The 24,402-nt window shown below is 46.0% G+C and overlaps 2 protein-coding genes across 2 annotated transcripts in view; one reads left to right on the top strand and one right to left on the bottom strand.

The window, feature by feature from the left end:
* Positions 1–3,697: 3,697 nt before the first annotated feature.
* Positions 3,698–14,346, bottom strand: LOC114816459. The gene is made up of 4 exons (XM_029078673.1): positions 14,317–14,346; positions 13,278–14,257; positions 11,391–11,560; positions 3,698–4,325 (listed from the first exon to the last, which is right to left on the bottom strand). The coding sequence occupies exons 1-2, from the start codon at positions 14,344–14,346 to the stop codon at positions 13,667–13,669; spliced, it is 621 nt and encodes a 206-aa protein (XP_028934506.1). The 3' UTR covers positions 3,698–4,325; positions 11,391–11,560; positions 13,278–13,666.
* Positions 14,210–24,402, top strand: part of APPL2 (adaptor protein, phosphotyrosine interacting with PH domain and leucine zipper 2) — a 50,771-nt gene continuing 40,578 nt past the window's right edge. Inside the window, exon 1 of the mRNA XM_007670033.4 lies at positions 14,210–14,398. Within this exon, the coding sequence (XP_007668223.1) occupies positions 14,345–14,398 (54 nt within the window). The 5' untranslated portion in view covers positions 14,210–14,344. The remainder of the gene's footprint in view (positions 14,399–24,402) is intronic.

Here is a 24,402-nt window from a genome sequence, read left to right as displayed (position 1 = left end):
GGGGCTTCCCGTCCACAGTGGCGGACGGGGAGGGGTTTTCAATCCCTCCCACACACCCACCGACTTGTTCATCCCAAGCGCTTAGTACAGTGCTCTGCACATAGTAAGCGCTCAATAAATACTATTGAATGAATGAATGAATGAATGAACCCACCCAGGCGGCATCAGTACCAGCCTCTTGGAAAAGTGACATCCATTTTCACATAGTAGTAATCGAATTTATGAAGCATTTACTGTGGGCAGAGCACGGTATTAAGCACTGGGAGAGAATAGCCAGGTGGGAATTAGTCAAGATCCTCATGTCTGGGGGAGGTATTCCAGTAAGCCTGAAGACAACCTCAATTGCCTCCAGATCTTGCCTACTCATTCATTCATTCATTCATTCATTCATTCATTCAATAGTATTTATGTGCAGAGCACTATGTGCAGAGCACTGTACTCAGCGCTTGGAATGTACAATTCGGCAACAGACAGGGACAATCCCTGCCCAATGATGGGCTCACAGTCTAAACGGGGGAGACAGAGAGCAAAGCAAAACAGAGCAAAACAAAACAAAACATCATCAAGATAAATAGAATCATGGAGATATACACCTCATTAACAAAATAAATAGGGTAATAAATAATATATACAAATATGCACAGTGCTGAAGGGAGAGGGAAGAGCAGAGGGCGGGAGGAGGGGCTAGGGGAGGAGAGGAGGAGCAGAGGAAAAGGGGGGCTCAGTCTGGGAAGGCCTCCTTGAGGAGGTGAGCTCTCAGTAGGGCTTTGAAGAGGGGAAGAGAGTTAGTTTGGCAGATGTGAGGAGGGAGGGCATTCCAGGACAGCGGTAGGACACGGGCCGTGCGGGACAGGCACGAACGGGGGATGGTGAGGAGGTGAGCGTCAGAGGAGAGGAGTGTACGGGGTGGGCAGTAGAAAGAGAGAAGGGAGGTGAGGTAGGAGGGGGCAAGGTGATGGAGAGCTGGAGAGCTTTGAAGCCAATCCCGATGAGGTGAGTAGGCAAGATCTGAAGATCAGCTCAAGGAGTTGACCCTGGGCCTCGTCACCTGGTTTTCACTTCAATCATTTGCGGGGGGAAATGAAAGAAGGAAGGACTGGCCTCTACTTCCTCTCTGCCAATGCTAATCTAGATTCCTGATAATGTGGATTTCTCTCTCTTCACTCTACTCATTCTACGGTCACTGACGTACCCATCGGTCTATTTCTGGTGAAAATTAATGGCAGCTTCACTGCCCTGATTCTCCTTAATCTTTCTGCCATCTTCAATATAGACTTAGATTTGGCTTCAGAGCACTCAGTCACCTGGCTATTTTTTTTTTTAAATGATGTTTGTTAAGTGCTTAGTCAGGCACTGTACTAAGCACTAGGGTAGGGACAAGCTAATCAATTTAGATGAGATCCATGACATAGAACTCTCAGTCAATCCTCATTTCACAGATAAGGTAACTGAGGCACAGAGAAGTGAAGTGACTTGCCCGAGGTCACACAGCAGAGAAGCAGCAGAGCTGGCATTAGAACCCAGATCCTTGTTTCCCTCAGGCCTGTCCTCTATCCACTAGGCCACACTTCTCCTTTAGGACAAATAGAAGAGAAAGGCGACATCCTCTGCACGAGAATTGCAGGTCATCGATAAAAACACTGATCTTGTCAGGAACACGTCTTCACAGGGGCACAATGAAACCACTCCTTGCTCCCCATCACTTTGGGGTGCTGAAATATTGGCTGAGGAAAACTAGCCTGGGGCCCAGAAATGGTTAATAACTTGCAGTCTCCCCCGCTGATGATTTATTTCAGCTGCTCAATAGAGCCTCCAGCTGATAATTATTAAGTTAGACTTTTGAATGGTATTTGCATATGTAAACCACACTTTCCCTCTGAAGCAATAATGACAGCAAGAATGTGTTTTCTGATGTACAGCACTGAAGAGGTTTGGGTGGGGCGGGAAGAGAGTCCTGCTCTGCACATCCTTTCTGCTCCTAATCAAGCCAGGCTTTCAGCAGGAATAAACCTCAAAATGCAGAAATATAATTTTTTAAATGCAGCTCTAAAGAAAAATGACCTACCTTTCTTGAATTAAAAATACGCATCCTAACCCGTACAAAGTGAACACATTTAGGCAAGTTATGTCCTTTCTTTCCCCAGCTTCACACACACCTGGGTAATTGCACTGAGGATACAGTAACTCGTGAGTTATTAATAATTTTCTCAGACACGGAGTCTTCTATTCTCCCCACAAGTTCCCAAACTCTTTCTTCTCTCCACCTGTCATCAAATCACTTCAGACCCAAAGACCAAGTGAGGGAGAAATGCAAATAGCAGCACATGGAGAATTCCTGAGGGCTGATCTTTGTTATGAAATTTATCTTCGCTTGTGGTAAGAGATGGCATTTATGCAGCTCCCGGTTTAGGGCTCCAATCAAAAAGTAGACTTATCTGTCCATATGGCTGCATTTCCCAATAATCACCATGCCACACTTTGTAATGCATTTTTAAAACCCTCCCTTTCGATGACGTACCTATCGGCTAACTCCCCTTGGACCCATCTCCTGTCGACCCATTCCCTGTCAGCTCACTCCCCTGGACCCTCCCTGTCGACTTATTCCCTCAGCTCACGAGAAGCAGCATGGTATAGTGGATAGAGCCCGGGCCTGGGAGTCAGAAGGTCGTGGGTTCCAATCCCACCTCCTCCACTTGTCCGCTTTGTGACCTTGGGCAAGTCACTATACTTCTCTGTGGCTCAGTTACCTCATCTGTAAAATGGGGGGGTGAGACTGCGAGTCCCATGTGGGACAGGGACTGTGTCCAACCTGATTTGCTTGTACCCAACCCAGCGTTTAGTACAGTGCACGGGACAACGTAAGCACTTAACAAATAGCACAATTATTATTATTAGGATTTACAAAGGAGCTAGATATTTTTTCTCTTTCTCCTATCTCCAGCAATACCTTGACCATGTTAAATGGTTCATAAGGTTTTTCCCTTTTCGAAACAAGTGTTTCTTTGGATTTTTAAACAATCAATCATTTACTGAGGACTTGGTGTGTTCAGGGAGGCAGGAATTCATCTAACGCTGTAGACGGTACAGAAAATCTTCCAAGTTTTAAAGGTTCCTCGCAGGCGGGGGATAAGAAACTGTTCTAATAATGTAATAATAATGTTGGTATTTGTTAAGCGCTTACTATGTGCCAAGCACTGTTCTAAGCGCTGGGGTAGACACAGGGCAATCAGGTTGTCCCACGTGGGGCTCACAGTCTTAATCCCCATTTTACAGATGAGGTAACTGAGGCACCGAGAAGTTAAGTGACTTGCCCAAAGTCACACAGCTGACAAGTGGCAGAGCTGGGATTCGAACCCATGACCTCTGACTCCAAAGCCCATCCTCTTCCCACTGAGCCACGCTGCTGCTGTTCTCAGGGTAAGAAGTAGCTTTAAGCTTTAAGCTTTAAGTTGCAGTTTAAAATATCCAATATGGAACCATTGTAGCCCCAGCTATCATGCCTGCCACAATTCCCCACCTTGTCAGCCCTCCAACCATCCTGGTTGTTCATTCAGGCCCTTGACGTGGCTTAGATCATCTATTCCCCTCAATCACTTAACAAATGGTATTTACTGAGCATTTACTGAGTAAGCTTTTAAGAAATACAATTATTATTATTATTATTATTATTATTAATAAAACCATTCAATAGGCCTAGTAGAGTTTATTTCACAGGCTTATAAATAATGTGATATATTCCACCACTCCTTCGAATCCTCATTTTGGTTTCACAAGAATTTGAGTTTGCGGAGCGAATGCGGATGTATTTGGCGTTAGCTAATGTTTGCTTTCCTTTAGCCTCTGAATATGGGCAGAAACAGATGGAAGTGGAAGGAGAAAGGCTGCATTGATAAAAATGGGCAGAGCAATGTAAATTTGGCAGACTGAAGAGAATTTTTATCCAGTGAATATTTTTGATGACTTTGCAGAGTGCACTAATTGAATGTCAGAAGCTATGACTAAAAATCAAACTGAAATGATGGCTTTTCAAAATGTTTTTCATCTATTCATCTTTTTTTCATGAATGACTATTTGCATAGCACCTGTTGCCATAAAAGAAGCACAAAAATCCCCTTCCGGTTTCAGTAATCTGCTTGACATTAAGCATCAAGAACGAGACTATTAGTCAGACAGTCATTCCAGTCATAAGCGTATTTAGCTATGTGAGTAACTTGCGGCCACTCGGGTAAAACTCAGCAACTCTCCAGAAGGATGTGCATTACCAGCACTTGGCCCAACAGGAAGTTAGAATGACATGTTCAAGTTTTTTTCTTGATATCCATGGTCTACAAGAGAGGAAGGAAAGAATTACTGGATGGCACGCCAAATGTTCCTTCAGCTTTGAGAGTTACGTAAGGTATGGGTTGAAATCAAACTTTCATCACACTCTAGTAGCAGATTCAAAGAAAACATGTCACCGACTGCAGACGGCTAACTCCTCCGAGGACCCAGGTCTCTACATCGCGCATTTGCCACTGAACTGTAGAGAGGAATCTGGGCAGCTGCGCAGCTCCAGTTTCGGGGAACTGTGGAACATTAGGCCCAATTATGGGATTGAAGTGACTGAGAGAATTAAGGGATTGAAGTGACAGGTCCATCACCAGGTTCAGGTCTGGCCAAAATTAAGCTGAATCTATGTGAAACCAGGATAGGGAGAATTAAAGATAATAATGATAATTATGGTATTTGTTACATCTTACCGTGTTCCAGGAACTGTACAAAGGGCTGGGGTGGATACAAGCAAATTGGGTTGGACGCATTCCCGTCCCCCATGGGGCTCACAGTCTCATTTTTACAGATGAGACCCAGAGAACTGAAGGGACTTGCCCAAGGTCACACAGAAGACAAGTGGCGGAGCCGGGATTACAGCCCGTGACCTTCTGACTCCCAGGCCTGGGCTCTATCCATTACGCCGCTGCCTACCATGGTGTAGATGGTTAGCCGAATCAGAACTGTAGTTAAGACATCTCTCCCTTTGCCTCTCTGCCTCTGCATCTGGACAGGACTGTATTTAAACCAACCCAAACGGATAACTGTCTAATCCTTTTATTTGGGGGGATCCCCAATTAATCCCCTATAGTCATTCCATCTGCTCCTAAATTACTCAGCATTCTTGCGTACTTATATGTACATTTATTTGTGATTAATCTATTCATTTGTGGGGGTGTTGATATCTACTCTCAGGCTGATCTTTTATCTTGGGGTTTATTGGTCAGTATTTGTCTTTTTTTGTGGTTTTTTTTTAATGGCATTTTGTTAAGCGCTTCATATGTGCCCAGCAATGTACTAAGCACCGGGGTAGATACAGGCTAATCAGGTTGGACACATTCCATGTCCCACCAGGGCTCACAGTCTTAATCCCCATTTTACAGATGAGGTAACTGAGGCTCAGAGAAGACAAGGGACTTGCCCAAGGTCACACAGAAGACAAGTGGCAGAGCTGGGATTAGAACCCAGGTCCTTCTGATTTCTCGGCCTATGCTCTAACCACTAGCCAACGTTGCTTCTCTCTGTCTTTCCCATTGGCTTGTAAATTCCTCAGGGGCAGGGATTATTTCTCTTTCTGGTCCCCAAGCACACAGTAGACACTCAGTAAATTCTGATGATGATATTAGTGGTGATGGTAGAGGAGGAGATAGCAGCTACCCATTTTCTTAGACGATCACTTCTTCGAGACTTCTCCCAGGGAGAAAAATCTGAATCATTCTAAGAGCACAAATCTCCATTAAAAATGCGTTTTAATTCACCCATTTTGACTGGTCATGTTTGTCTTCCTTAATTTGCACCTTTCAGGCCTTCATTAGACATGCACATACTGGGCATTAAATGAGTGTGTTTCCTGACTGACTGACTCACTTAAAATGTCAAATTTTTCAAATCCTAGCTGACATTTCAGGCCCTCATTAATACAGTTGTTTTTAGACTCTTCCCTCAACGGATTCTGTTATAGAAATTAACCCGAGTTTCTCCCAGAGTGGTAATAAAATCCCCCCATGAGGAAGGAAAGAAAGGCTTGTAAAAGATAAATCCATTCAACATTTGTGTGGGAGTCAGAGGCAACCAGGAAAAGAGAGAAAGGAGCAACTATTTTCCAACTTATCAGGCGACAGTTTAAATTCAGACTTCTAGGAGATTTTTGAAAGCAATAGCAACTTCTTAAATTTTCAGATAACATCCTTCAATCACAGATGTGTTTTGGGGTGTAAAATTAATATCGACTTTACAACACAGCCAATCTTAGAAGAGGAAATAATAATGGTGGTATTTGTTAAGCGCTTACTATGTGAAAAGCACTGTTCTAAGCGCTGGGGACGATACAAGGTGATCAGGTTGTCCCACGTGGGGCTCACAGTCTTAATCCCCATTTTACAGATGAGGTAACTGAGGCACAGAGAAGTGAAGTGACTTGTCCACAGTAACTGAGGTCTAACTTATTTTAATGTCTGTCTCCCCCTCCAGAAGCTATGTGACCTTGGGCAGTCACTTCACTGTGCTTCAGTTAGCCTATCTATTAAATGGGGATTAAGACTGTGTGCCCCATGTGGGACAGGGACTGTGTCCAACCTGTTTAGTTTATATCTACCCCAGTGCTTAGTACGGTGCATAGAACATAGTAAATGCATTTTAAAAAGTCCTTTAAAAAAAAAAACCCCGTAGGCAGTGAACATGTCTGCTTATTCTTCATTCATTCATTCAATCGTATTTATTGAGCGCTTACTGTGTGCAGAGCACTGCACTAAGCGCTTGGAAAGTGCAACTCAGCAACAAATAGAGACAACCCTTGCCCACCACTCACGGTCTAGAAGGGGGGAGACAGACATCAAAACAAGTCAACAGGCATCGAGAGCATCAATATAAATAAATGGAATTAGACATATATACATTGTTGTATTGTTCTCTCCCAAACACTTAGTACGTACTCTGCGCACAAAGTGCTCAGTTAATACCACTGACTGATAGTCAGTCCTCTGGATATAAATGGACCCAGTGAAGATCCACGTAACCTTGGTAATTGCCTCGACTCAGTGTTAACTGCTGGACTTCTGATAGCACTAAGATAGTCTAGAAGCTCAGTCATTGGGCCCCTCGTACAGACAAAGAGAAAAAAGAGCCTGCAGGGAGAGACCTAAGAGTGTGTCAAGGAATAATAATTATAATTACGGTACCTCTTAAGTGCTTACTATGTGCCAAGCACTGTTCTAAGCACTGAGGTAGATGTAAGTTAATCAAGTTGGAACCAGTCCCTGTCCCACATTGGGCTCACACTCTTAATTCCCACCTTTTAATAATGTTGGTATTTGTTAAGCGCTTACTATGTGCAGAGCACTGTTCTAAGCGCTGGGGTAAACACAGGGGAATCAGGTTGTCCCACGTGGGGCTCACAGTCTTCATCCCCATTTTACAGATGAGGGAACTGAGGCACAGAGAAGTTAAGTGACTTGCCCACAGTCACACAGCTGACAAGTGGCAGAGCTGGGATTCAAACTCTCAAGCCCTGACTCCAAAGCCCATGCTCTTTCCACTGCGCCACGCTGCTTCTCTACTCTCTGCTTCTCTACACCTTTTACAGATGAGGTAACTGAGGCACAGAGAAGTGAAGTGAGTTGCCCAAGGTCACACAGCAGACAAGTGGTGGAGCCGGGATTAGAACCCATGACCTTCTGACCCCCGGGCCCGTGCTCCATCCACTATGCCATGCTGCTTCCCATGCACCCTCTGACCACAAGAACAATGTCCCAATAGCTAAATCTTATCTTGTCATGAGGGTTCACTTGCCCATTTAAATTTAGTTCTGCCTGAATTCCCTACCCATTGGCCCCTGCCAGCCAGTAGCATTCATGCAGACAGCTAGACAGTTGTCCCTAACCCCTGTCATTAAGGAGCTAATGATTTATGAGGGGTGGAGGGGGTTGGAAGGGAGGTGAGGAGACAACAATTGCCGAGACACAACATAACCAAAGATACCTATAAGGTAACACAGATAGAAAATAATTCAGCAATATAAATCCCGAACACACCCACAATAACACAGAGGCACATACACGCTACGTAAAGTGTTTTATAAAAGTTCTCATGGTTTCAGCCATGGATGGAACCGTTACTTTGAGGGTGATCTAACCTAGTTCCCTGCTTTTCCTTTCAGCTTCCTGAGATGCTTCCCCAGATCTCTTATCCCATCTGGATTTTCCCAGGTGCTTAGTATTGTGCTCCGCACACATTAAGTGCTCAATAAATCTGATCGGTTGATCTAATCCCGGCTCTGCCACTTGCTTGCTGTGTGGCCTTGGGCAAACCACTTAACTTCTCTGTGCCTCAGTTTCCTCATCTGTAAAATGGGGATTCATTCCCCCTTTGCCCTCATACTTAAGACTGTGAGCCCTCTGTATCCTGTGTATCTACCCCAGTGCTTAGAACATTTCTCCCTGCCAGAGTAGTAGCCTTTATTTATTGCCTTAGTGCACTGTGATAAGTGCTTGGGAAGAACAGAATAATGAAGAGACACACTTCCTGCCCCAGAGGAGCTTACATTCTGAGAATAGGAGTGAAACCAGAACTTAATGCCTCTGGGGGATAAAAGCTATAAAATTAGGTTTAGGGTTCTCCTTCCACCCTCCAAATTCCTTGAATTGGAGGAGATTTTTAAATTTAAAAAGATGGGGGGATAGCAACAAGGGTGGAGTTTTTTGTGAACTAACTCCAAAGAACATCCCAAAGATTTTTACGTTGGTAGAAATGCTTGATTTTCTCATTTTCCCTGGCATTTTTATTACTCTTTTGAACAATTCTCTTCTAAGAAGATTTATAAATGTGCATGTCTTTATTACTATCCAAAAAATTCCTAACTGATGTGTCAATGAATAACAGAACCAATCTCACCAGACTTCCCTTTTTTATTGTTATTTTGACCCTTATTTTTCCTGTTGAGAGAGGCAAATTTTTCAAATGAACCTCGTGTCTTTCCGTTGGATTTATTCCAGATCCCTAAATGACTCCACAGGGCAATCCCGACAAGGCTTTTGTTAGCATTCAGCAGGGCTTCAAATGGATGGCTTTTTTTTTTCTTTTCTAGATGCTGCCTTTATTGGGGTTACGCATCTGTTTTGTGCTTAAAAACAAAAGAATGAAAGAAGAGAGACTTCACATCATCTCGCTATTAAAAATCTGACCCAGATGCAATGTGAATCCTAGACACTGGGACGGATTTCAAATGTTCAACTAGACTGAAACATTTGTGAGTTAACACAAATGAGGATTAAATACCTATTCTCCCTTTCTCTTGGAATGTGAGCCCTATGTGGGGCAGGGGACTGTGTCCAACATGATTATCTGGTATCGACCCAAGCACTTAGCACAGTGTTTGGCACACAGTAAGCCCTTAACAAATATTATCATTATTATGTTTCTATAGGAGCCAGGTTCAAAAGTGTCCTTATGCTTACAGGTGGCTATTCATTTGATGTCAATCAATCATATTTATTGAGCATTTACTGTTTGCAGTAAACACTTGGGAGAGTACAACGTAACAGAGTTGGTAGACATGTTCCCTGCCCACAAGAAGGTTACAGTCTAAAGGTGGGAACGGTCATTAAGTATGAAAGTGCTGTGGGGCTGAGAAGGGAGTGAATAAAGTGTAAATCCAAGGGCAAGGGTGACGCAGAAGGGAGAGAGAATAGGGGAAATGAGGGCTTAGTCGGGGAAGGCCTCTTGGAAGAGATGTGATTTTTAATATGGCTCTGAAGGTGCGGAGAGTGATCATCTGTCGATTATGAAGGGGGAAGGAGTTCCAGGCCAAAGGCAGGATATGGGAGAGGGGTCGGCGGCGAGAGAGACCAGAGCGAGGTACAGTGTATTTGAGGTTCTCGAGGAGTGGGAAAACACGGACTGAACGTTTTTGTAGAAAAATGATCCAGGCAGCAGAGTGAAGGGTGGACCGGAGTGGGGAGAGACGGGAGGCAGGGAGATCAGCGAGGAAGCTGATGCAGTAGTCAGGGTAGGCTGGAATAAGTGCTTGGACCGTCTGGTTTTGAGAGGATCTGTCCTCTGCTTGATATGGACATGGCATCGGGTGTCTTTAACAAATCAATGGTATTTATTGAGCACTTACTATGTGCACAGCACAGTACTATGTGCTTTACACTGTACTACATCCAATGTTTTTATTTGAAGTACCCTCTTCCGTGGCTCCTGCTGCCAAGTTCTAGGGTTTGCATCTGGACCTCTATTGAAACGTTCCTTGGAGAAGAACACAAAGATTTTGAATAATAATAATTGTGGGATTTGTTAGGCACTTACTGTGTGCCAGGCACTGTACTAAGCGCCAGGCGTCCCCGTCGGGCTCACAGTCCTCATTCCCATTTTACAGATGAGGTAATTGAGGCACAGAGAAGTGGTGATAACTGAGGCACAGAGAAGCGGTGACTTGCCCAAGGTCACACAGCAGACACATAGCAGAGCCGGGATAAAAGCCCATGACCCTCTGACTCCCAGGCCCATGTTCTATTCACTAGGCCCGTGCTCTATCCACTAGGCCATGAGCATCTGGGAGAAACACTCTAAGAACAGGTGAAATGGGAAGACTTCCACAAAAATGTTCCTTATGACATCGTTACATCACACCGTCCGCCCGGCCTAACACACGTAGCATCGCGTGTGTGTCGGTGCCTGCTATCCCCAAACACTGTAGCTGACCAACCTACTGACCAGGCATGTTGGCTGCTTTACTTGGCTCCCACTGGTCCAGTGGCCAGAATATCTGCGTTCTCTTTCCAGCACTGCTGGTGGACCAAAGGACCTGGCTCTATATTCTTGCTTTTACCCCTTGCAGTAATAAAACAGATGCCAGCTTTATTAATCAATCAATGGTATCTGAGCATTCCCTCAGTGCAGAGAGCGATGTCTTAAGCACTTGGAAAAGTATAATATAACAGAATCGGTAGACACTATCCCACACCACATGAAGCTCAATGACTACAGGGGATTTTTAATGTATTTCTCCATCACAACGGACTATGTTTTATGACTTTAGAATGCATCTCCCATTGATAATACATCATGACATTCTGCAAGAGGGTTCGTTTGCTCCATATCTAAAAAAGGATCATGTACCCTCCTTTAAAGGAGTTCCTAAATGGAGTGGAACGGCTCCACCTCAACCCTGGAATGGCAGCTTTTTCCTTTTTCTTTTTATGGGACTTATTAAGCACTTTCTATGTGCCAGGCACTGTTCTAGGTGCTAGGGTAGATACAGGCTAATCAGGTCAGACGCAATCCATGTTCCACGTGGGGCTCACAGTCTTAATCCTCATTTTACAGATGAGGTAACTGAGGCAGAGAGAAGCGAAGTGACTTACCAGAGGTCACACAGCAGACAAGTGGCAGAATTGGCATTGGAACCCAGGTCCTCTGAGTCCCGCAGCGTCATGCTCTCAGCGTGTCTTTTTGTGGGTGTGCGCGACCAGAATACAGTCACATGACTGTACAGTGGTCCCTGTCCCATTGTCTCCTGAGTTGTAAGAGTTTCCTGGAGGATCAGAAACATATTTTGACTCGAGTTTCCAAATCTCTCCTTTTATCCTCAAACCACAAGGGCATAGATAAAGTGAACAGACCTGGTCCGACTACGCATTTATTTATTGAGAGCTTACTGTGTGCACAGCACTGCACTAAGTGCTTGGTAGAGTATAATATAACAGAGTTGGTAGACATGCTCCCCGCCCACAACGAGTTTACAGTCTAGAGGGAGAGCTCACAGGCTGCAATCTACATTCCACTACGATGGTGATGGAAAAAAAGGGTAACGCTAAACCAGAAAGAAAATAGTAGCAGATGCTAAACGATCACCTACTGGCCAAGCACAGGAAGTTAACTCTAAATTAGTCATGACCTTAGGAATATGCAACCTTTCCCACTAAAAATACATTTTTTTTCAGTTTCCCCAACTTATAAATAGCAAAACTGGGCACAGCAACTTTCCAAACTATTTCCTCTTTCGGCCAAGACTACACAAGGAAAGCTTCATCCTAAAAGGAAAATATCGGGGGAGAAAAGGTCCCAGAGCAAGAGTTTTAATGATGGAAGTTGGAATCCCAGGTTATAGTTTCATGAATCCTGTAGAATGGACGACTGTGAATTCAGTGCCCCAGCGCGATTGCTCTGTCCCTGTTCCGTAGAGGACTCTGAGGCCAACATGAAGCTCAATTAATAATAATAAATTGTAATAATAATGGTGACGGTATCGGTCGAGCACTTACCATGTGCTAAGCACTGTTCTAAGCGCTGGGGGAAATACCAGATCATCAGGTTGTCCCACGTGGGGCTCACGGTCTTCATCCCCATTTTAGAGATGAATTAGGCCCACGAAAGCTTGACTATTGATTCCGGCATATCAATCAATCAATTTTATTTATTGAGCGCCTGTTCTGTGCAGAGCACTGTGCTAAGTGATTGGGAGAATACCATAATAATAATGTTGGTATTTGTTAAGCGACTACTATGTGCAGAGCACTGTTCTAAGCGCTGGGGGAGATACAGGGTCATCAGGTTGTCCCACGTGAGGCTCAACCAGTCGTCATCCCCATTTTCCAGATGAGGTCACTGAGGCCCAGAGAAATGAAGTGACTCGCCCACAGTCACCCAGCTGCCAAGTGGCAGAGGTGGGATTCGAACCTGTGACCTCTGACTCCCAAGCCCGGGCTCTTGCCACTGAGCCACACTGCTTCTCTATATAACTGTATATATTTTCATTACCCTATGTATTTTGTTAATGAGATATACATCACCTTGATTCTATTTGTCCAGCGTGGCTCAGTGGAAAGAACCTGGGCTTGGGAGTCAGAGGTCATGGATTCGAATCCCACCTCTGCCACTTGGCAGCTGTGGGGCTGTGGGCGAGTCACTTCACTTCTCTGGGCCTCAGTTCCCTCATCTGTAAAATGGGGATGAAGACTGGGAGCCCCACGTGGGACAACCTGATTCCCCTGTGCCTACCCCAGCGCTTAGAACACTGCTCTGCACCTAGTAAGCGCTTAACAAATACCGACATTATTATTATTAACTGAGATGGGAGGGGAGGGCCTACCAACTCCCTTACAGCGCACTCTCCCCAGCGCTTAACACAGTGTTGGGCACAGGGTAGAGGCTTTGAGAAATCCGCCCGATGGATCGATGGATTGACGATCCAGCGCGCCGCCAGGGCCGGGAAAGGCGCAGGGAAGAGAGATCCGCCGGGAACCACTTACCGCCGAGCCACATTTTCGGGGGGGGGGGAAATCCTGCGGGGCTCCTCCGGCCGGCCACACTTCCGGCGGGGAGCACATTGTCGGCCACACTTCCGGCCGGGAGCCCTTTTCTGCCACACTTCCGGCGGGGACCCGCTCCCCTTCCCCGCCGGCGCGCCACACTTCCTGCAAGCCTCATGCAGCTTGCCACACTTCCGGTTGGCAAGCCCCCCCTTCCGCCACACTTCCTGCAGGCCTCCTGCAACGTGCTACACGGACAGTTGGGAGCCTCCCGTTGCACCACACTTCCTGCAGGGCTCATGCAACGTGCCACACTTCCAGTCGGGAGCCTCCCGGCGCGCCGCACTTCCAGTTGGGAGCCTCTTTTTGAGCCACACTCCCTGCAGGGCTCATGCAGCGTGCCACACTTCCACTTGGGAGCCTCCCGTTGCGCCACAGTTCCTGCAGGGCTCATGCAACGTGCCACACGGACAGTTGGGATCCTCCCGTTGCGCCACACTTCCAGTTAGGAGCCTTCCGTTGAGCCACACTTCCTGCAAGCCTCGTGCAACGTGCCACACTTCCAATTGGGAGCCTCCCGGCGCGCCACACTTCCCGCAAGGCTCAGGCAACGTGCCACACTGCCAGTCGGGAGCCTCCCGGAGCGCCACACTTCCTGCAGGGCTCATGCAACGTGCCACACTTCCAGTTGGGAAGCTCCCGTTGCACCACCGTTCCAGTTGGGAAGCTCCCGTTGCGCCACACTTCTTTTTGGGAGCCTCCCGGTGCGTCCCACTTCCAGTCGGGGGCTTCCCGGCGCGCCACACTTCCTTTTGGGAGCCTCCCGGTGCGCCGCACTTCCAGTCGGGAGCCTCCGGGGAAAGTCCCGCTTCCCGTCGGGAGCGTCCCCTGCTGCTCCACTTCCTTTTGGGAAGCTCCGGGAAAGTCCCGCTTCCCGTCGGGAGCTTCCCGGGCCAACGCAGTTGGTGTCGATCTTTTTCCTGGGAGCAGCGGAGGGGCAAGGGAGGAGAAGGCTGCGGGCCCCCGCAAGGCCCCGCACCAAACCCTCCCGACCCGGGCCCGCCACCATGCCCGCCGTCGACAAACTCCTCCTGGAAGAGGCCTTGCAAGACAGCCCGCAGGTAATAATCATAATTAATAACGAGGATGGAATGGGTTGAGCCCTTACAATGTGCTAAGCGCTCTTCCAAGCGCTCACAGCTCGGGGCTCCCAGCTTTCATCCCCCCCTTTGGCCTGCTGAGGTCAGCGAGGCCCGGAGGGGTGAGCGACCGGTCCTCACCCCCGAAAAGTGGCGGAGGCGGGATTAGAACCCACGACCCGAGCCTCGCCTCTTCTCCCTGCGTTCGTCTGCCCCATTATGACTCTTATTTCTTGAGCCCTTATTGGCCGCAGGCTTCATTATGGATCGTTTTTGTTGAGCGCTTACTGGGTGCGATCTTCATTATGCCTCTTATTTATTGAGCCCTTATTGGGTGCCATCTTCATTGTGACTCTTATTTATTGAGCCCTCATTAGGTGCAGTCTTCATTGTGAATCCGTATTTATTGAGCGCTCATTGGGTGCCATCTTCACTGTGACTCTTATTTATTGAACCCTTATTGGGTGCGATCTTTATTAGGAATCGTATTTCTTGAGCCCTTACTGGGTGCAGTCTTCATTTTGAATGGTATTTACTGAGCGCTTTCTGGATGCAATACATTTGGATGATTATTATGACTCTTGTTGAGCCCTTATTGGGTGCGATCTTTATTAGGAATCGTGTTTCTGGAGCCCTTACTGGGTGCAGTCTTCATTATGAATGGTATTTACTGAGCGCTTTCTGGATGCAGTCTTCATTATGACGCTTGTTGAGCCCTTATTGAGTGCGATCTTTATTAGGAATCGTATTTCTTCAGCCCTTACTCTGTGCAGTCTTCATTATAAATCGTATTTCTTGAGCCCTTATTCTGTGCAGTCTTCATTATGAATCGCATTTATTGAGCCCATACTCTGTGCAGTCTTCATTATAAATCGTATTTCTTGAGCCCTTATTCTGTGCAGTCTTCATTATGAATCGCATTTATTGAGCCCCATACTCTGTGCAGTCTTCATTACAAATCGTATTTCTTGGGCCTTACTCTGTGCACTCTTCATTAGGAACCGTATTTATTGAGCGCTTACCCTGTGCAGTCTTCGTTGTGAATCGTATTGAGCCTTTACTGTGTGCAGTCTTCATTATGACTCGTATTTCTTGAGCCCTTAGGTGCGATCTTCATTAGGAATCGTATTTATTGAGCCCTTATTGTGTGCAGCCTTCATTATGAATCGTATTTACTGAGCCCTTTCAGGGTGCAATCTTCCTTATGATTCTTGTTGAGCCCTTACTTTGTGCGTTCTTCATTATGAATCGTATTTCTTGAGTGCTTACTCTGTGCAGTCTTCATTATGAATCGTATTTCTTGAGCGCTTATTGTGTGCACTCTTCATTATGAACCATATTTATTGAGCGCCTACCCTGTGCAGTCTTCGTTGTGAATCGTATTGAGCGCTTACTGTGTGCAGTCTTCATTATGACTCGTATTTATTGAGCCCTTAGGTGCGATCTTCATTAGGAATCGTATTTATTGAGCCCTTATTGTGTGCAGTCTTCATTATGAATCATATTTACTGAGCCCTTTCTGGGTGCAGTCTTCGTACTAGACTGTGAGCCCAGCAATGGGCAGGTATTGTCTCTATCTGTTGCCGAATTGTTCATTCCAAGCGCTTGGTACAGTGCTCTGCACCTAGGAAGCGCTCAATAAATACTATTGAATGAATTGTGAATCCTATTTCTTGAGCGCTTACTGTGCTTACAGAGAAGCAGTGTGGCGTGGTGGAAAGAGCGCGGGCTTGGGAGTCAGCGGTCATGAGTTATAATCCCAGCTCCACCACTTAAAAGCTGTGTGACTTTGGCCAAGTCACTCTGGGCCTCAGTTCCCTCATCTGGAAAATGGGGTTGAAGACTGGGAGCCCCAGGGAGGACAACCTGATTACCTTGTATCAAACCCAATGCATAGGACAGTGCTTGGCACATAGTAAGCACTTAACAAAAAGCATAATTAATCTTCATTATGAATCGTATTTATTGAGCACTTACTGGGTGCAGTCTTCATTATGAGTTGTATTTATTGAGTGCTTTCTTGAGCGCTTACTGTGTGCAATAATAATAATGGCATTCGTTAAGCCAGGCACTGTACTAAGCTCTGGGGTGGGCACAATCCCTGTCCCACATGGGGCTCCCAGTTTCAATCCCCATTTTACAGATGACTGAACTGAGGCCCAGTAAAGCAAAGCAACTTGCCCAAGGTCACCCAGCAGACTAGTAGCGGCACCCGGGATTAGAACTAGTGACCTTCTGCCTCACAGGCCCGTGCTTTGTCCCCTACACCATGCTGATAAGCGCTTGAGCACTGTACTAAGTGCTTGAGCACCGTACTAAGCGCTTGACCCCCCCAGCCCCTTCCTCTCTCTGCTCCTTAATCCTGCTCTTTGTGAAAGGGGGCGGGGAGAGACAAAGCTAGTAATAATAATAATGATTGTTATTATTAAAGCTTTTCTATCTGACCCAGAGAGAAAGAGCGTGGGGCTCAGCTCCAACAGTCCGGGCTAGGACTATCTACTTGTTTTGTTTTGTTATCTGTCTCCCCCCTTCTAGGCTGTGAGCCCGTTGTTGGGTAGGGATTGTCTCCAGCTGTTGCCGGAATTGTACTTTTCAAGTGCTTAATGTACTTTTCAAGTGCTTAGTACAGAGCTGTGTGCAGTAAGCGCTCAATAAATACAACTGAATGAATTGAATGAATGAATGAGTGAATGATGCCACCTGCAAGACCGTCCAAATTAAAAAAAAAAGGTACTTCTGAGCTTACTTAAGTACTTAAGCACTTACTATGTGCCTAGCACTGTTTTAAGAACTGGGGTAGATACTAGTTAATCAGATTGGACACAGTCCCTGTCCCACATGGGGCTCACACTCTTAATCCCCATTTTATAGATCAGAGAACTGAGGCCCAGAGAAGTGAAGTGGTTTATCCAAGGTCACACAGCAGATATGTGATGGAGAATGGATTAGAACCCAGGTCATTGTAACTGCCAGACCCATACACTGACCGCTAAGCCTTGCTGTTTCTGCAAGCGTGTCACTCTTCACTTTTTTTGAGGGGGTAAACCAGAATCAATCGTTCAATTGATCCCTTACTGTGAGCAGAGGACCACTTGGGAGAGTACAGTATAACTGACTTGGTAGACATGTTCCCTGTCCACAACGAGTTTACAGCTTAGAGGGAGAGACCCGCAGGGACCTTGTCCCAGGGACTTTGGAAGGACCTTTGGGATAGAGAGCGGAAGGAGAAAGAGTTTGCAGGGGACAAATGCAAAGTCAGAGTTGGCCCCCTGGGAAATCTGCTGTCAGCTGGGAGGGAAGTCTAATTAGTATCTGTCATGAGGGAAAATCTGGGCCCCTAAAGGAGCCGGGGGGATAAAAACACAAATTAAATGCAGAGGCAGGAAAGATCTTCACCGATGTCCGTTGTCTGTCTCTGCCAGCTCAGGATGTTCCCTCTTTGTTTTTCAATTTTCGGGTGCTTTTTTCCATCCCAAGACTACCAGCCATTTCCCTTCAAGGACCTTGTGGAGAGGTACAGTTTTGGTCCGGCGAAAACCAGGTCGGACGAGGAATCTGTTCCCAACTCCACCTGTTTCACAGTTTCCCATCTGTAAAATGAAAATAGTAACCCCCAACTAGTAACTCCCTCTTGAGAATTTTATTAGGATAAGTGAAATAACTTTTGTCAAGTGCCGTGAGTCCATCCAGAAGAAAGGTGATGTGTCAAAACAAGGTTCTCCAAACCTGAAGGTAACCCCTTCAGGGAAATTTTTTCCTCATTGTCAGCTCTGAGAGGCCCAGTGACATCCCATTAAGTGTAATTGTGGGCCTCCTGCTCTGTCAAGAAAGTCTTTGTATTCTTTGGAGTATTAATTTTGAAGCAGGAATAGAGGATTATCCTGTTTTTCTGAGCTGGGTCTTAGCCACGTTTGGTTGTTTTTTCATTTCACCCCGAATCAGTTCTGTCTCCCTTAATTATGTTTGTGTTCTTAACTTTATGTGTCCTTTCTGGCTGTGTTTATTCAGTGTGGTGTTACATGCTCGGTCTCCATAGCGTCTCCTCCAAGGAACACTCATCTCTTTGTTTCTTTAATAGATTCTTCAGGGAGTCTGGGAGTTCTGTCGGGTTCGACTCCTTTTGCTCAGGTTGTAGTCTGGTGGTCAAGTTGACATCATCATGAGCGTTTTATGGTAATCTAGCTTGCAATGCTTCTTACAAAACACCTTGGTGTTATCCTTGCATTCAGCTTTATAACCCTCTGAGGAAGGAAAAGGGTGGAAATTAGCGAGTTGGGCAGAGTGCAGCGTCTTTAGTTAAAAGTTTTAGAGAAGTCATTCCTGGGACCACGAGGTGGTTTGGGGTGTTGTTTTTTTAAAATCTATTTAACTCTATTCTACAGAAAAGAAGGCACAGAGAGGCTGTGATGGAGGAAGAGGGGTAAGATAGAATGCCTACTTGCTGCAGGACTCAATCACTCTGGGCAGGGTCAGTATCCTTGGGAAAGTGTGAATGGGAAGAAGAAATGTGATTTGCAAATGAGGAGAGCTGTGGTCTGGCAGAATTGAAAGGGGTGGGAGTTATAAACTGGGGGAAGGGTGTCAGCAGAAGGTCAGAGGTGAGAGAGAAACGAGAGTGAGGGTTAGTAAGGTTAGCTTGAGAGCAACCTAGCTGGAGTGTAGTGGGAGAAGAGTGGGTAAGTTGGGAGGGGAGAGATAATTATCACCTGATAGCCAGTAGTCAAGAGTTTCAGCTTGATGCAAAGAAAGCTTTATCATTGAAGGTTTTTGAGGAGGGGGGAGGCATGTGCAGAATGACATTTTAGAAAAAATGATCCGTTTGGCCGAGTGAAGTTGGACTAGAGAGGTGAGAGACAGGAAGCAGGGGCCTCAGTGAGGAGGAGGAGGAGGAGGAGGAGGAGGATACAGTAGTGCAACCATAGTATGACATGGGCTTGGACCGGCATGTTGGTCATTTGACAGCGAGGAAATATCGTGGAGGTGGGATTTGAGAAAGAGGGAGGAGTCAAAGCTAATGCCTTGTTGTGGACTCCAGAGATGGGGAGGGGGGTAGCAATGTTGTCAACTGTGATGGGAAGGTGGGTTGGAGGAATGGATTTGGGAGGGAAGATGAGTTCAGTTTGGGGTGTAGGAGGTGCCACTAGGACAGTCATGTAGAGACGCTGTGGAGGCAGGAGGAAACGGGAGTTTGCAGTGAAGGAGAAAGTCAGGGCTAGTGTAGTGGTTTGGGGAGTTTTCCCTAAAAGGTGGTATTTGAAGCTAGCAGGGCAGAGGAGTGCTCCAAAGGAGGGGAGTAGAGAGTCAGTAGAAGAAGACCCAGAAGAGAGTCTGGAAGGACACCCACCATCAGGGGCTGAAAGAGGGCTAGAGACACCAAGAAGGAGGAGCCAGAGAAGCAAGAGGAGAGCTCACAGAGAACTGCGTCAGCAAAACCAGTAAAACTGGCCTTAAACGAAAGAGTCTGTAAAAGCACGTGAACATCATGAATCAAATCCTGTTTTATGAGCATTCTGAGCCCTGCTCCAGCAAGCGGGTTGCACGTGATCGACTATAAGCGCGTAAAAGCTTTTGTCCACCAAAGCTGGTGACCCCAAATCCAGATGAACAACAGCTGGCTAACCTGACACATCCATTTCTCTCCTCCCACTCAGTGGCTACAAGTGCCCCAGTTTTATAAACCTGAACATATTGGCCTGCTACCTTTATGGCCAGGGAGGAGATGTGTCTTTGATATTAGAAAGCTCGGTTGGTCTTCTCTCGGCCCCTCTTCCCCCGCCCCCCCAAATCCCTTCTATACTCACCTCCCACCCCCACCCCCCCAAATCCCTTCCCAGATCCCATCCACTGCTGACTCACTGAGAGGATTTGGACAAACCTCCCTGGGTCCAAGTTTCCTCTTCTGTCTTCCAGGAAAGTCTGTCCTGGGAAAGAGGTTAAAATATTAGTCATTAGCCTTCCATTTTTAACCCCTTGGTGGTTTAACCTTACCCAAGCCTGATTCCCCTGAATTTGCATCATTGTAATCTGAATTTTTTATTTTATTTCTACAGATCCTGATAAATATTGTTATCTAACTCTTTTGTGTTGTACTCTCCCAAGTACTTAGTACAGTGCTCTGCACATAGTGGGTGCTCGATACCCTTGACTGATCAATTATTTGATCCCCAGGTTGACCTAAAGTGAAAGAAATCGGTCAAAAGATAAGATGCTATGTGAGCTCTTTGTCTTTATGGTGGAAGGGCAAAGAGCAAGAGATCTTTATTGAGTTATGATCTTCTTATTTTGTTATACTATTTATTACCCTGTGCAAAATGCTGTATTAAGGCCTCGGGAGAAGTACACGGAAACAGTTCAGAAATGGTTCGCAACTCACAGATTACTCAGCCCAAGTGGAGGAGGGCAGGCTCATAGCCACATCTGCATAGTATTATTTTAGTCTAGCGCAAATTAAAGTCTCCAGCACTACAGGCCAACTGTGTGGTAACCTAGCTGAGGGCAGGGAACTTGGGAGAGTGCTTAGTACAGTGCTCTGCACACAGTAAGCGCTCAGTAAATGCAGTTGATTTCTTGATCAGTCTTAAATTTCCTCAGATTCTTCCCAGCACTCCATAGGTAGCTTGGGCAGCTTCCGCAGGAGGTGAGAGGCTTCACTTCCAGTTTCTGGGCTAAAGAAAGAAGAGGGTGGTTGGTCTGGGTGCCAGGCTTCGGGACCCTGAGCCTCAGGGTCACTTCTGACCTCCCCTCTGCTTCCGCCAGTGCAAGTGAATTTTGAAGTTATTGGATGTAATTGTATTTACATGTAAGCATACTAAACCTACTCCTTTGAAGGAGATGCGTCTCAAAAAAGGCCACCTAGTTCACCTATATTGCAGGCAAAACAGTTAATCAGTGCTATTTATTGAGAGCCTGCAGGGTGCAAAGCACTGTATTAAGCACTCGGGAGAGTATGGTACAACAGTTGGTAGACACAATGGAAAAACAATCAGTGGTATTTGCTTAATCATGTGCCTCTGCACTAAGCACTCTGTACTAAGCACTTGGGAGAGTGCGATACAGGACAATACAACAGAGTTGGTAGACCCTGACCCCTGGCCACAGTGATCTTTCAGTCTAGAAGGAAAACTCAGGCTGCAGAACTCCCGCCTCCTTGGCTGATACTGCGCAGACAGCCTACGACCGTTTCTCCCAAGGCCGCACTGTATCCAGGCTCACATTATCGGTAGAACATTCCCTAATTCAGTCGTCGTGGTCTAGCCAAAATACGCAGTAAAAACACACATTCTAGTAGAACTGAGAATATCAGATTGGAGTTGCTCTGAGAGTATACTCAATTCAAGCCCTGAAAAATTGTGTGGTAATGAAAAGGAGTCCTTCAAATTGCCTTTCTTTCCAATAGTTGAATTTCAAAGAGAGGTGATGAGAGAGGATTATTGGTTTGTTTGCTTTCTGGCACTCTTTAAGCACTTACTATGTGTCAGACACTGTTCTATAGGTACAAATCAATTAGGTCAGACACGGCACCTGACCCAGTCTTAAGTGGGAGGGAGAATGGGTATTGAAGCCCAATTTTACAGTTGAGAAAACTGAGGCACAAAGAAGGTAAATAACTTGCCCAAGGTCACTCAGCTAGCAATTAGCAGAGCAGTTGGTCCAGCCAGTATTAGAACACAGGTCCTTTGACTGCCCAAGCCCAGGCTCTTTCCACTAGGGCACCCTGCTTCCCAGACTGATTGTACCATGTATATGCTTTGTTTTATATTGGCATGGTTGGCACTTGTTACATGCTTCTCTTTGTCCCACAGCCAACCGTAATCAGACAGTTGCTTATTGATCACTTCCTGTGTGCGGAGTACTGAACTAAGTAGTTGGGAAATTACAATGCAATAGAGTTGATAGGTATGATCCCTGCTCTCCAGGAGCTTACAATCTATGGGGGAGACAGATATTCAGGTCCATTGCAGAGAGAGGAAATAGAGTATTAAGGGGTTCACAGACAAGTACATAGTCAATAGTGAGGAGAGAGCAAGTAGGGGAAATGAGGGCTTCATCAGGGAAGGCCGCTTGGAGTAGATATGATTTTAGGAGGGTTTTGAAGGTGTAGAGAGTGGTGGACTGTTGGACAGGACTGAGGGAAGATGAGGTCAGGGTGTCAACACCAGGATAGACGAGAATGAGAGAGAGAGTAGGGTGGTGTTAGAGGAGCAAAGCTTGTGGGTTGGGTTGCGGTAAGAGATGAACGAGATGAGGTGGGAGGGAGAGAGCTGATTGCATCTCTTAAAGCCAATGGTAAGGTGTTTCTGTTTGTTGCAGAGGTGAATGGGCAGCCACGGGAGGTTCTTTAGGAGTAAGGCGATATGGACCGAATGGTTTTTCAGAAAAATGATCTGGGCAGCAAAGTGAAATATGGACTGGAGAGGCAGGAGGCCGGGAAGTCATAAAGGAAGCCGATGTAGTAGAGAAGGCAGGAAACAAGTGCATGGATCAATAAGGTAGCGGTTGGGATGAAGAGGCAAGCGCTTAGTACAGTGCTCTGCACATAGTAAGCACTCAATAAATACTATTGAATGAATGGAGGAAAGGGTGGATTCTAGAGATATTGTGAAGGAAGACCCGACAGGATTTCGTGATAAATTTGGGTATGTGTCTGTTGTTCCTCAGTCAAGAAGTAGGAATCAAAAAGAAAGAAATGGAATACGTCAGGACCTTTTTCTTTAAAGATCAGTATCCTCAGCTTTAGGAACAGTGGAACAAATCCAGAGTAAATGATTGCTTCAGTGATAACCAGCATCAGGTCTTTGAAGATAGGGATTATGTGTCTACCCACTATACTGTACTCTCCCAAGTACTCAGTACAGTGCCCTGTACATGGTAAGCATTCAAGAAATGCCATTAACTGATGGATTGAGTGAGAACCCTTTTTTTAGATGTTGGAGATAATGACCTCGACTTGTTGGTTCTCTTCTTGGATAGCTTTGGGCAAGCTATTGACCCTTATCTCGCAAATCCCAGATCTGCTTCTGAGGGAGAAAAGCACTATGATTTTGTCACCACGGCGCAGTGAGTCATAATGATGAGAGATTAAAAGTGTTTTGAGATCCTCAATTTATGAAGAGCAGCATGATATAGCAAAAGAGTGCAGGAGACCCGAGTTCTACTCCCAGCTCTTTCAGCTGCCTACTGTGTGACCTTGGGCACATCACAACTTCTCCTCTGTGCCTTAGTTTCCTCATCTGCAAAATGGGGATTCAGTACCTGTTTCCCTCCTCCTCAGACTGTGAACCTCATGTGAGACAGAGATGGTGTCCCACACGATGCACTTGTGTCTACCCCAGTGCTTAGAATAGTGCTTGGCACCTAGTAAGCGCCTAACAAATACAATACTACTACTAATAAAAGGCATGATTGTGACTGTTTTACACTTTCTCTGCACCCTAGGTGGTGGTTTCTGAAGTGGGCATCTCAGAGACATCGTCACTGATTAAGTACTTCTGTGCCCCTGACTCTGGGCCAGATGATGTGAAAAAACAACTTGAGGTGAAAGAAATTGCCTGGCTTGTGTGGGTCCTACAGGGAGAGGTGTTTGGGCCCACCTTGTTGATGACAATGAAGATGAGGAGAATAATAATACTTCTTAATGGCTCCCTTGGCTTCTCCTCCAAGATAATTGCAGAAATCTTACTTCTCTAACTTCACAATTGAACTCCCGGAACATCTAATCAGCCCTCTTAAAAATGAGCATTAACTCTGACCTATTTTGTTTCAAGCTCCCATTTGAGCGTGTCTTTTGAAATACAGATATTTAGCCACGTGACAATGTGAGTGCCTAAAGGTGGGATTATGGGACCCGATTTTATAGAGAAATGTAAGAGGTCCATCTAGACCCGCAGGATGTGGCCCAAGAAGCAGACAACCAAGTATGTGGCAGGAAAGGAGCGATTCAATCTTGCAAGGTTTCAGAAGTGGCAGAATACCGGCCGGGTGACCGA

This window comes from Ornithorhynchus anatinus, chromosome 14 (assembly GCF_004115215.2).
Source record: "Ornithorhynchus anatinus isolate Pmale09 chromosome 14, mOrnAna1.pri.v4, whole genome shotgun sequence".
Taxonomy (NCBI): Eukaryota; Metazoa; Chordata; class Mammalia; order Monotremata; family Ornithorhynchidae; genus Ornithorhynchus; species Ornithorhynchus anatinus.
This window is presented reverse-complemented; position numbering and strand designations above follow the sequence as displayed.

What these genes read in the sequence shown, in the direction of transcription:
- LOC114816459 (XM_029078673.1), bottom strand. Translation starts at nt 14,346, where the DNA reads ATGGTGGCGGGCCCGGGTCGGGAGGGTTTG. An exon ending in GCCCGGGTCGGGAGGGTTTG is followed by an intron (nt 14,258 to 14,316) that starts GTGCGGGGCCTT and finishes CGCTGCTCCCAG; the next exon opens with GAAAAAGATCGACACCAACT.